Source organism: Hippopotamus amphibius, chromosome 8 (genome assembly GCF_030028045.1).
Source record: "Hippopotamus amphibius kiboko isolate mHipAmp2 chromosome 8, mHipAmp2.hap2, whole genome shotgun sequence".
NCBI lineage: Eukaryota > Metazoa > Chordata > Mammalia > Artiodactyla > Hippopotamidae > Hippopotamus > Hippopotamus amphibius.
This window is the reverse complement of record NC_080193.1, coordinates 83,543,540-83,557,082: the sequence shown is the minus strand read 5'-3', so window position 1 is coordinate 83,557,082 and position 13,543 is coordinate 83,543,540. Positions and strand designations below refer to the sequence as shown.

At 43.7% G+C, this 13,543-nt stretch overlaps 1 protein-coding gene across 2 annotated transcripts in view; it reads right to left on the bottom strand.

Moving 5' to 3' along the window:
- SERPINE2 (serpin family E member 2) overlaps window positions 1–13,543 on the bottom strand; it is a 57,868-nt gene that overhangs the window by 21,690 nt on the left and 22,635 nt on the right. For both annotated transcript variants that reach the window (XM_057747117.1, XM_057747115.1), the window contains exons 2-3: window positions 3,029–3,309; window positions 176–403 (exon numbers count right to left, since the gene is read on the bottom strand). In XM_057747117.1, coding sequence (XP_057603100.1) covers window positions 176–403; window positions 3,029–3,287 — 487 coding nt within the window. In that variant the 5' untranslated portion in view covers window positions 3,288–3,309. The remainder of the gene's footprint in view (window positions 1–175; window positions 404–3,028; window positions 3,310–13,543) is intronic.

Genomic DNA, 13,543 nt, shown 5'->3' with positions numbered 1-13,543 from the left:
AGCCGTGGTGCCCCCGAGAGAGGAAGGACGGAGCAGTCAGTGGGGTCCAGGCCTTTCACAAAGGGAGGGCCACGGGACTCACTGACCCCAGCTAGGCTCTCAGAGCCTGACTCACGCTTGCATTCACTAAGTAGAAAGTCGCACCCGCTTGTTCCCGGGAACCATGGCCACTCACCCCTGGTCTCATTCCGAACCCACACATTGATGGAGTCACAGGCGGAGGCTGGGTCCTCGAAGTCTGTGTTCCGGACTTCACACTGAAACACATCTTTGTTCCTCGTGACGAAAGGCACTTCCATGTTAAACCCATTCTTCACAAACACAGCATTGGCCACTGTCACAATATCTTTATTCTTCTTGGAGACGATGGCTTTGTTGATCTTCTTTAACACCTTACCAACTCCTGAAGGAGAAAGGAGAGAATGCAGCAATATTTCCACGAGAACGTAGGAAGGTTTTTTGGTGTTTTTTTTATATCTTCTATATTACAGCAAATACAAACAGTATAAACAAGATGAGTATGAGCAGCAAGAGACTAAGTCATCTGCTTTCTCAGTGGCCTTCTGTTAAGAAAAGAGGGGGCATAAAATGAAGTGTGACCATTAACAGCTTCGAAAGATCAACTGCGTTTCTAGCCCCAAAGCAGGCATCTTCCAGGCCTTGTCCACACCTTCCCCACGTAGACCTCGCTCTCCTGGAAGACTCTCCTGGCACCAGGTCAATAGAGAAACTGGAAGAGTCTTCAGTGTTGTCGCCACGGGGGAATAAACCAAAAGGTCTCCTCCTAATCCCTTCTCTCTTCCTTAACAGTCTCAAGCGCTATTTCCTTTCCTGCCAGGGATTGAACAATGCGATTTCTTTTCTCTATTTTGGGGAAAAAGAAAGAAAAAGGTATAAAGCAAGCATCACAAAGACTATAAAAAACTGCCATGTGCCACCATCCAAGAACAAAGTGATCTTTACTTGATACCAAGCTCACAAAGTAAGGGGATTAATTTTATGGCAACGTAAGCTTTATCTTACATGAGCCACTCATACATGCTCCATTGAGTTCCAGAGCATGAAAATGAGAGAAATAAGTTATAAAGGATGAAATGTGTTCCTACAGAGAGCTCGAATTACAGACCTGTCTTATTTGCTTGGAGTCTTTTCGAAATGACACGGTCCCAAAACAACCGCAGAGTCACCTGGACGGCCCCCTGCAGAGACAACCTGTCACTCGCACTTAACGGCAGGTAAGTGCCCCACGGTTTGGCCCTTTGTGGGGCCTCTGGAGACTACACCCCTCATGGGTTCTGAGGGGCAGGCACATCGCATAACCAAGGGACCCGCTGACTTCAGAGCCCAATGCCGGCACTTGTCCCTTTCAGCCGCACAGCCTCCTCCGCGGGCCCCGGTCTCCTGCCCAGAAAAGATCAGGGCAGATCCTCCTCTGCCCCAGACTGTCCTACCTCCGCCCTCGATCAGAGCGCCACTGTCGTGAGTTCTCAGACGCTGAGCCCAAACCAGGGCCTGCAAAGCCACCCGGGCTCCCCTGGACCAGTCTGTCATGTGGGAAGAAGCAGTGGGGGTGGAGGGAAGTGGCCAACAGACCAATATTGCCAAAACTTTAGAAACACTACTTAAAATGAATGTGGCTCGGCATGAAAACAAACAACAATCCAGTTGCTCTTTGGGAACGCTGCTGGCAGAGGCCAGGAACCCCACGGGTGATTCGCTACGAAGCTATAAATCGCCAAGAGTTCTCTGGGCTTCCACACAAGGGGCAGCACAGCGCGTTCAAAGTATTTAGTTCTCCCGTGCTTCCAACAGGTGAACAAACTGCAAACTCGAGCAAAAGTTTAATGCTCTGTAAACAGAGTGGGGCGGGCAGGCACCTAACGCTGGCAGCCCTGGGGGCTACGGTGAGAAGGATCAAACTGGGGGCACAGAGGGAGGCCCTGAAATACGCAACCCCCCATCTCTCCTCCTCTCCCAGCGAAGGCATCAACGTGGTCAAGGTTCCTAGAACTTTACGGCCAGTGGGAGTGGACGAATGTGGGTGGGACAACACCTCGCTTCCCAATAAAGCAACCAAGGCTTAGATGTGAGAAGTGACTTGCTCAAGGTCACGGTGCAGGCTGGTGCCAAAGAAGGGCTCCAAGGCCAGCACTGCCCCCATGCCCTGCGCTGTGGAGAAGGTGGTGGACAGGGACTTGGGTGAGAAAACCTGAGCTGAAGCTGAGCAACAGCACTAGGAGATGTAAGCTTTTAAGCTTAAATAGGTAATAAAAGAGGATTGTCTTTCAAGAAAACAAAACCATTCCTACTGGGCCTTACTTTTCTAAAAAATTCTTTTACAGCTTCTTATTTTGAAACAATGACAGCGTCACAGGAAGTTGCAAAACAATATACAAGGCGGTCCCACGTATTTCCATCTCTCCCCCAGTCTCCCCCAATGGTAGTATCTTGCACGAGAGGAGGATGTAGATCCACAACCAGAAAACTGCCACGGGTGCAGTCCCCAGAGCTCGTTCACTTGTTTTACGTGCACGCATGGGCAGGGTGGCGACGGCAGCCTCTGTGCGATTCTCTCCCCCACGGAGACGTGTGCGTCCACCACCACCGCTGAGACACAGAGCCGTCCCAGCATCACAAGGCTCCCCTGCGCTGCCCTCCGCCGTCACACCCACCCCCTCCCCGGCTTACGGATTTAAAAGTACATTCACAGCCAGAGTGCGTTCTGAGCCCTGTACCCCGTGGAGGCGGGGCAGGTGGGAAGCTTTCTTGTTGGAGATGAGAAAACAGGAGCACTGAGAGATCAAAGTCTGCCCTAAGCCCCACAGCTACTAACAGAGACCAGAGCCCAGCTCTCCTAACTCCCAGCACTGCCACTGACCCTCAGAGAAGCCTGGCCCTCAAGCCCGGGGGCACCAGTGAGACCCCTCCTGGCTGCTCTGCTCCTCCGTGCAGTAAGTGAAGACCAAGCCAGGGGCCCTCCTGACCAGGACCTCTGCAAGGCCCGCCAGCCAGGCCCGGGCGCCCGTACCGTTTACGCCGTATCTCATCACCGTGGTGAGCTGCTTCTTGGTCCTGCCGTCGGCTCCCAGCTGAAGCATCCCCAGGATGGATGCAATCCCGTGGGGGGAGACAACGATGTTGTCATGAGGCCGGGACTTGACAATCTGATTGAACACCTGGATTCCTGTGTCGGAGCCTAGTTCCTCCAGAGACAGCGGGTTGAACTGGGAGCACACAGAGGGCAGCATCACGGTGGCCACGAGGAAGAAGGAAAAATGCCAATTCATGGTTCCTTCCAGCAAGGACAACCTGAAAAATGAGATCGAGAAATATTTACATCTGACATTTAATGAATACTTTTTTGGAGACTACCTTGTACACAGCTAGATATGATTTACTATACTTGGCGTAACTGAATGTCTTTAATATATTCAAGATGCGACAGCATAGATTAAATTCTTTTCCTCTATATTTTGTGAGGGGGGTGGGGAGCGAGATGAAGGTAACTTTCACCTGCTGGTCCCAACTCTGTGCCAGACCCGATGCTAATCATTCTTTCATCCTCGTAACCACCCTTCATCCAATCACACCAATAGCTACTGAGGTCCCACCACACGCCAGGCCCTTGTGTAAGTGCTGGGCATAGAACTGTAAATAAGATGGCCAAGAGCCCTGCCCTCCTGGAGCTTATACTCTAGAGGGGAGACAGAAAATAAGCCAGGAGGCAACAAAGTCATTTCCGAGAGGGATCAGAGCCACAACAATAAGGCGGTGATGAGAGAGAATGAAGGAGCAGGGGTGGGGCAGCACGGCACAGGGTAGGCAGGGAGGCCACCTCTGCAGAGGGACACACGTGCTGAGACCTGAGTGCGGAGAAAGAGCCGCTGTGTGCTGATCAGGGGGAAGGACGTGCTGGGCAGAGGGATGGCAGGGCAAAGGTCCTGAGGTGGGAACAGAGGTGGACAGTCAGAGGCCAGTGTGCCAGCGGTACAAGGGACCTGGAGGGGAGAGATGGTGGAGGAAGTGAAGAAGAAAAAGGCCTCATCCTGAGGGGCCTGCCACGCCAGGTCTGGCTCTTGGGGTAATGAGAAACACCAGAGACTCTGAAATAAAGCAGCAAATCCCTTGGGTTGCTATGGTTATCTTATAACTACACGTACACAGTTTTTTACCATAACCATATTACTTTCTTAATTAAAGAATTTTTAACCAAAATAAATTTAAGTGACACCCTTAAATCTACAAGAGGGCAGAACAATTGGCAAATTCATCAACTGTGAAGACGGTGTTGTTTACACTGATATTCTCAATTACAGTGATCTGTTTGAAATATGCTTTCTTCCTTGACTACCGCTTACTGAGCTTTCTTTGGCTGTGACAAGTAAGAGGTAGGAAGTTTACATGTGTTTATAGAAAAGCAAATACTTTCATTAAATAAGAATTTAGAAGCAGCAGCTGGTAAAACAAAAGCAAATTCGAGATGTGGTTAATTTGGTTCCTCCCTTATAGACCTGAGCTTCCGAGCAGCACAAGTTTCCCCAGGGCAGAATTTGTCCTCCTGTTATGTGCACTTACATGGGGGAGTTTGGGGATGTCTGCAGAGAACAAGAAAGAGGGGAGCCTTTTAGGAGAGGAGACTTGGAGTGAGAGGGAAGTAACGTCCCTCTGCTCCAGGGAAAGAAAGGGCACCGGGACAGCACCGGGCAAAACGGGCATGCGTGTTCCCTTGCCTTCCTCTCTATATACACGTCCTGCTTCCCACCCAAGTAGATGTTCAATAAATATGTGTGGGATAAAACCTGACGGCTGATACGCTTTCTATTTTCATTAATTCTTCTTCATTGTATCAAAATAATGTTTATCGAGCATGACTAAAAGAAAACGATTCTGTTTAGTCCCGAGCCTCCGTTACTCTTAGCTCCAAACACTTCCCAAGCAGAGTGAAATTCACTGCGGTGGAAAGAGGCCTGTCTGCAGAGGCAGAGTTCCCCGCCTGCGCCCTACCAAACACACAAGGCTCCAAGGTGAACCACTAAGGCCATCGTTCAAGGTGATGAGGCAATTTTCTTACATGTTGGGAAATAAGCACATTATAAACAATTTAGAACGTTCAGAGCTTATCCAGAGCTTCACTGTAAAATGATTGTGTAAATGCAGCCTGTCTAAATTCAAAACATGTAAGTGACCTACATACGTTCCCACGTGGGGTTTTCCTATGGCCAGCGTGGCCTATTTTGACTTTGACACCTTGGACTGGCTCTAAAACCGTGACAATCCCCTGCGTTTCTTTCAGCCTGTTGGACAATGGAGAGTTTCTAAATCCTGACTATGGAAGCTTCACTCATTTCATATAAAAATTAGCCATTGTGTCCACTGCCCACCCCCCTTCTCTTTAACATTGAATACACTACAAAGCCATCATAAGTATAAAACAATTTGTACCATCTTCATTACAAATCGCCAAATTCGGTGACTGGCATCAACTTCATCAACCTGAACTGTTGACTCTTACATTAAGATGGATTTTGGCATCTGCCTTCGGTATGCCCTAATCTATACTCCCCAAGTCTCCCAAGGAAATCCTCCTGGGTTAGCACATATTTGAATAAATATTTGAATCTGCATACTCATAAAGGACATCAAATTGGTTTTGCCTCTGATAGCTTAGAGTTGATTCACCCAAACACTACAGATTTATGTAAAAGATTGTAAAATGGGTAGGAAAGACTAGTAATGAGAGAAACCTAAATTCCAACATCTTGGCATCAGCAAAGACAGTTTCCCAAATAAACAGCCACCTTATTTAGCAGAATTTTGCCTGGTTGTGAATTTTTTGCTAAAAGAACAGTTTCATTATAAAGTGGGGGAAGGCTGCCAGGGGTGTTTTTCTTGGTTCCTTGGATTTGGGAAGTTTTTGTGAGATGTCTGTGTGTAGTTTCATAACAGTGCATTGGGATGGTGTCAGGGGCTGTGCAGAACTTGGAAGCAGAGCTATTTTTGATTGATGTTCTGGGCATAACTTCTTCTTGGCCTCACTTTCCTAGGCTAAATGCTCAGTCGTCTAAACTCACCTGGCTTGTATACATGTCTAAGACTAAGCTTTCACTTCTCTCCAAACTTCAGGAGCCAGGAGAGTGGGTATTAATCCATACATTACTATAGGCTGATAACATTCCTAATATTAACACCTATTCATGTTCAAATAGAAAGTCTTTTACATGAAACAAGCATTGGAGTTATCAGGCTTTGAAATGATTACTCTCTGAAACAAAGAGATTCTCATCATGGGAAGACCATAATAATATCCTGTTTTATTTTTTAAGAGAAATTACACTTTAAACTTTCAAATAAAGGAAGGAATAAAGATGATGCTCAAATCTATTACATAGAATCAATCTGGACAATTATAAATCTATATAACTATTTCAATTTCTTGAATAATCTTTTCATAACAGTGAAAAAGTCTCTACTTTAGACCATACTTGGAGGGAGATCATAAACCTATCAGTAAAGCCATCACCACAGGCATATCCTTCCAAATGTGGGCTTCTCTTTCACCATGGTCTTCTAGTTTCTCTTACTCCAAACCTTTCCTTTCCAGTGTGGGGAATGTTTTTGAAGTAATGATGTGCTGCTTTGAGCTTTAAGTGAGATTTAGTGTCATAAATAATGGGTTAGTAGTTTTGCAAGTGCCAGACTCAGAGCATCCCTACCACCCATATAAATGTACCACCTGCCAATGGCAGACTTCAGAGAAACACGCTCTCTACAGACCCCATGACTTCAACCGTCACTTCTAGACAGATGATGCTCTGATCTGCAGCTCAAATCCTCAGCTGAATTTCAGGGCCATGTTTCTCACTGTTTGCTGCCTATTTTCACATGATTGTTCAGAACACTATCTTGGCCTGAAACATCCTTCATCAGCGGTCTATGGAGGGCCACTGGCCTGACTCTTCCCCTAAAGGTCTGGTTTCCTGTTGCTGGACCTTGCTGTTGCCCGTGTCCATGATGTTGCTTCTCTCCCTGGCCCTCCACCTAGAACACCAGTGCTACCCCCAATGCCTTCCATACCCTGTGGGAAGCTTTCCCTGACTGTCCCAGATGGGGCTAGCCACCCACTTCGCTGAATTCCCATAGCATCTGCACCTCTCATTTTGTTTTTTAAGTTTTTGGTTTCTGTTTTTTTTTTTTTTCCTCCCAACTAGACTAGAAGCTCACAGAAAGCAGGGCCAGGGCACTTTAGAATCCTAGTGCTCACAGGCTCTCATTTAGGGCCCTTCCATTGGGTAGACGCTAAATCAGAGGTCTAATCCAGCTATGCAAGTGTTTGGTTTGCAATACAAGGTATTCTAGAAATATTTTAAGCAACTGAAACTTAGACAATGTCACATACAACTTACATTTAGAGTTCTTCTCAGGAGAAAGGAAAATGAATGGCTGTTCTGATAACACAGGGCCCTCACTCCCATGGCAGATATCCTGCATAGAAACTGCCCAAGGGGCTGGGTGCCTGCTTTTCTATGAGCCCCGGCTCCCTCTGCTCCCCACTGCCTCATCCCCGCTGGTGCCATGGCTCACATTACCTCCCCAGGCTGTGAAAAACACGGCAGCCAGACTCCTGCACTGAATGAACGCTCACTGATTAAACAATGGGAGACTAGTCTAGCTGGTCACAAAAGATGAAGCTTATTTTCAACCTTATAAATTCTCTTTGTTATAAGCCAAAATGTCTGTTACACATAACACATGAGCAAATGATAAATAATATATCTGTCGAGTCTATTTAGAATAACAAATAAGATGTATGTAAACAGTTTTTGGGGGAAAAAACACTGGAAAGACTCTTCTGGCGCCAACTCTTAGCCAGATGATTCCCATCTGTTTAAGGAGGACCCGGGAGTGTCTAATAGAAAATACTCCATCCCTTCTTATTCTCTAAAAAATGTTTAAAGAGATAGATATATTGTAAAATGTATATATTTTTCAAACTCTTTACGTCATAAAAGATTTCAAATATATGCAAAAATAAACCCTCAATACCCAACATCCAGATAAAATTATCAACTTGTGGCTTACTTTATTTCTTTTGAAACCAAAGATTATTTTGAAGCAAATCCTAGATATCATATAATTCAAAATATTTTCAGTGTATACACTAAACCCAAGGAGCACACATACATAATATCATTATCCCACTCGAAAATTAATAACTCTTTATTATGTTAAATATCTAGTCAGTGTTCAAATTTTCCTGATTGTCTTCTACTTTTACAGTTTATTTGAATCAGGATCTAAAGAAGCTCCAAACATCGCAACTGGTTGATATGTCTCTTGTCTTTTAAAAAATCTTCCCCTAGTTGCTTTATATTTAACTTTTTCCTTGGAACTTTTTTACTGAAGAAACCAGATTATTTGTCCTATAGAGCTTCCCAGTCTAGAATTTGCTAATTGCATTCATGTGATGCTGCCTAACAAGCTCCTCTGTCTTCCTCGCTTCCTGTAAACTGGTAGTTAGACCTAGAACAGCGATCTGCAAACTCCTGGGCCAGATCTGGCCACACTTTTTGTTCTGTCTCGGCTGCATTCAAGCTCCTACAGTGAGTTGAACAGAGAGCTGCCCAGCTAAACCACAAAGCCAGGAAACATTTACTACCTGGACCTTCCCAGGAAGCCTGCCAACTTCTGCTCTAGAGGCTGATCAGATTCAAATTTGGTTTCTGCAAGAGTATTTCACAGAGGTACTGCACAGGGAGCTGGAACCTGAAGGCAGCAGCTGTCTGTCTCTTTTTTGTGATGGTGGCAGTTACTCATGATGACTGCCTCAGTGCATTGTTTCATTGCAGCTTGCCAAATGGTGCTATTGTAATTCTTTCCCCATTCATTAGTTGGAATATTTCTATAAAAAGAAACTTCCCATAATCAGCGATCTGGTGGTCTTGAGGTTCAGTTTATACAACAAAGGCAAGATCCATTCCCTGTATCATTCTCCAAACAATGACTTGGTTACCCAGAATTCCTAGTGTTGACCAGAGGGGGTTTCTTTGTTTGTTTGCTTAGTAGAATTATGAACTCATGTTTTTCAACATATTTTAAGGGTTGTGATCCACTGAAATGTTATTACTTTTATTGATGCTCAGAACGAGTCTCTTCAGGTTGGCTCCTGAACCTTTCATGTGACCCTGTAGTCTCAATAGCTTCCTTGTTTCTGGGTTGGCAAGATGTTCCCGGCTCGTTTTGCATACTTCCTGCCCCAGTTGGATTCAGACACTTCTCTAGGGAACTCTGGTTCCTTTTAGTGGTAGACAGTATTTAGAGACCACAATCAGTATCTTGACCAAATAAACCCTAAATTAACTGCGGGGATACTGGGTAACAGCAATGTGGAAAAATCCAAAATCCATTTACATCCCACTCTGGACTATAGCCGAATACTGATATTCAAATTATGGAAGATAGACTGCTTACACGTGAATTCGCCTCCCAGGGCCGCACAGCCTGTATAGCCCAGGAGAGGCACGCTGGATGCTGAAAACCCGTGAGAGTGAGCTGGACACTAAAAGTTGGGCTAGGATAATTAAAATGGATCACCTCATGTCAAGGCAGTGAGTCTCCTGGATCAATCCCATCCTGAGTGAGATCCTAACAATGCAAGCCCCTGGAAGGAACAACTGGCCCAGAGCATGACAAGGAGAGTCCCCCAGTTTATCTGGGGGGGGGGGGGGTGCAAGGTGTGACAACCGGCTCCCTTCCCTCAATGAAAGCTGATATTCTCTCAAGCACTGGGAAAACTGGAAACTGCTGACATCCTTCTGGTCTCTGTGTTTCTAGGATCCTGGTTCTTGGAAACTAAGACTCTTCATTAATCTACCTCTGGACTAACTAATTCTTCTAGAGGAGCTATAGGAGGTGCAGAAAACACAGCACATCAGATCATATTAGAATCATGACATCTCCCAACAGCTTTCTGGACAGAGCTTCCCAAAGAAGTAAATGGGAAGGCAGGGCGTTAGGTTGCCAAACTGAGACTTCTAAGTGGCCTTAAGGAGGACCGTGCTGCCCTGCAGCCAGGCCAAGTGTTTCTCACCAACACTCTGCCAGCAGGCAAAGGCCTAACTGTTAAGGGTGTCCGGCAAGAGGCATTCTGGAGACCTTTAGGCGTTGACCTGCGGAGGTGAAGTCACTTTGTATCTGCAAAATGACTGCGGTTGTTAATAAACAGATGACTGCAGTTAAGCCTCAAGTCTGGTCCTGTAATGCAGAGAGGAGGACTCTAGTCCCCCAAACCTCTACAAACATTACTGAAATACATCCACCAGAACCTGTCCTCATCTCCAAATATTTACCACATTCTCTTAGGATAGGAAATGAAATGAATAAGCAAAACTGAAGGGCATCTTGACACCCTTGGGAAGTGTACAGAGTGCTATCTGAATGAGTTAGCATTCTTAAGACTTAAGAGAACAAACAGGAAATGCCAACTGATCAAAGTGGTGGTCCTATAATGTCTTCTTTCAGGTTACTGGAGAGAGGCTTACAGACCTCTTTGGATTTTTTTCTTACATTTTCATCAGACTTCAAAGTATATGCCTGATCTATAACACTAATTAATTTTGCCAGAAAGGAACCTAAAAATACCAAGGAAAGGAATGTTTAGTTTGAATTTCAGTATTCAGCTACAGTCCAGAGCAGAATGTAAATGGATTTTGGATTTTTCCACACTGCTGTTGCCCCGTATCCCCACAGTTAATTTAGGGTTTATTTGGTCAGGATACTCAGATTAAAAGGTTCCTTCAACAAAAAGACACATAAGTACACTCTGACATCCCAGTGTCTTTCATCCACATACCATTCATTCTGAAATCTCTTTTGGGGTGAAAGGGGAAGGCTAGAAGGAAGAAGGCAGTTGGGGCTTTGTTAGTTGTCCATCTCTTTTTTATGGTCTTTTTTAATTTGAGAGTTGTCCATCTTTTAAATACAAGATTATGCAACATTTATTCTATTTTTCTCTAAGCATCAGGAGAAATTCAGATAAGCTTCAAAATCCAATTCTACCATCCACTAACCAAGAGATCCAAGGCAAGTCACAATCTTTATCAACCTCAGCTTTCTCCTTTACTGTGTTAGAAATCAAATTTCAAGGGTGGTCATGGGAATTCCATATTCACAACAGAAAGGCAGACAGGAACTAGCATAGTACCTAGCTCAGAGTAGGGGCTCAGTAAATGTTGTCCCTTGTCTTCCTCAATGCTCAAGACCTGAAATAGTCTCTGATTTTTATTTCAATAGCTATTTAGAAAGTCTCAGGGATCGAGCTAAGAAAACAAGTCAAACAATACTTACACCTTGATATAGCCCGGTATGTATCTTAAAATTTCTTTAGACTATTTAAGACACAGACTAAGACAGTGCTCCCTTACCTCTATAAGACAAAGAATGGGTTCTGTTATGGTGGGGATGGAGGTAGGTATGTTCCAAAAAAACCTTTAATGGTTCTGAGATATATTTTTTAGTCTGCTGATTAGGGTCATTAAATTTGCTTTACATATGGTGTCGAGTCCTACAGACTTTCTTATTGACAAATATTTAAGACAACAGTTCACATGGGTGAGTTTCTAATCAAAAGTCAAGATGCCCTAAGACATTGTAGTGATACTGACTCGTGGTTTTCAGTCTTTAAAACAAGGCAGCACTTTTTGAGACCTAAAAAAAGTATTGCAGATGCTTTTTAGTATTGGTGAGAATACATGGTAAAATACTACCATGAATTAATAAACACTAATAAAATGCAAATTCTTTTTATATATAACAGCATCTTGATACATTTCAAAACAATCATATTTTGAGATATCATTTATTTGGTCTATACTCAAAGCTAGGCCAGGAACATGACTTTTCTGACCCTTGAGAATAACTCTGATGCTGTCTACAGGTCTTCATAGGCGAGAAGTCAATGCTCTCTAGATTGTTGCTAAAAAAGAAAATGAACAGTAAGTGTTGGATGTGTAAATTGATAAAAAATCTTTCTGAAAGGCAATTTTTCGTATGCACATTCTTAAAAAGGTATATACCTATTGGAACAGTAATACCCCTTCTATCACTCAATCCTGAGGTTATTTAAAAAAAAGATTTGAGTCTAAAAATGTTCACTGTGGAGTTATTTCTTGTAGCAAAATCACTGCAATATTCTTTGTAATAGATAATTGCAATAGCAATGATCATTGCAACCTAAATTTCCAATGAAGGGACACTGGGTGACCTCTTATCAGCTTTCTGCACTTCTCTAGCTTCCGTGTGCTTTGTTGCTTATCATTTGCACCTGTTGTTTTTAGAGGCTTGCTATTGTGAGTTGGAGCCCACGATCTTAGTGGGATCTAAGTGGCTGGGAGTTTATATACACCATTCTGCCAACGGAGAGGTCAACAGCCACTGACTACTGGTCAGGAGTACAAAAGCGCAGCTCCTTGGCCTCGAGGCAGCACAGACCACCTGAAGGTATAACAGACTAGAGCTCCCCAAGGGATTAGGCTGGTGGAGGACTTCACCTGATACTACCCCTTGCTAGGCTGCTTCCCTTTCTAATTCCCACTTCTTCCATTCCTTTTCTGTTTCACCTGGGAGCACTTCCTCAGTGAATCATCTGTACTTTATCCTTGACTCAGCGACTGCATCTGGGACAATATGACCTACGACATCCAACAATAAAGGACAGTTCGTGACATTCACCCAACACAATATCATTCCGAAGCTAGGAAACTATCCATGAAGAAAGCTTAAAGATATGGTAATATATTCCAGATACATGTTAATTGAAAAAAGAAAACTATTTACGGTGTAATTAAATTATATAAAGGCACAGAAAAAAGACTAAGTAAACAGATATCAAGATATTTATATAATTATTTCTGATGGAATTATGAGTGTAGTTTATTATTCTTTATGCTGTTGTGCATTTTCCAAAATTTCTGCAATGGACTCATCACTTAAAACAAGTATTCCTTTTCTATTTTTAAAAGCACAGCAGCAGGAACTTAGCTGAAACGTCTAGCAAGAGGGAGCAGAGGAAGCTACGGAACATGGGTAAATCACAGAATCATAAAAACTTGAATAAAAAATGGTACTTACTGGAAAATGAGAGAGTTGAGAAATAATATGGTGGGATCCTTTTATCTACACTAAAATGAATGCTACGCCCCATTACAACCCATGGACCATTTCACGTTGAGCTTTTTCAGTAAGTGATGGCTTTATTCTGATGAACGTGATTTGACCCAGTTATGTGGATACATCTACATATTAGATATTTAATGGCAGGGATTACAGTTAATTTTTTTATTCCCTGTGTTTAGCATAGTACCTAGTATAGAGTTGAAACAGTAATGTTTATGAAATAAACCGTAATTCAATTCTGTTCCCATTACTATTTTAGGTAGCAGTGGCAACTGCTACTGCTAACTTAAAAAAAAAATCCAATTTGCTTAAAACTTGTAAAATACATTCTTAAGTACTCAAGAATACTAGCCACCACTTATTGAATGCCTAC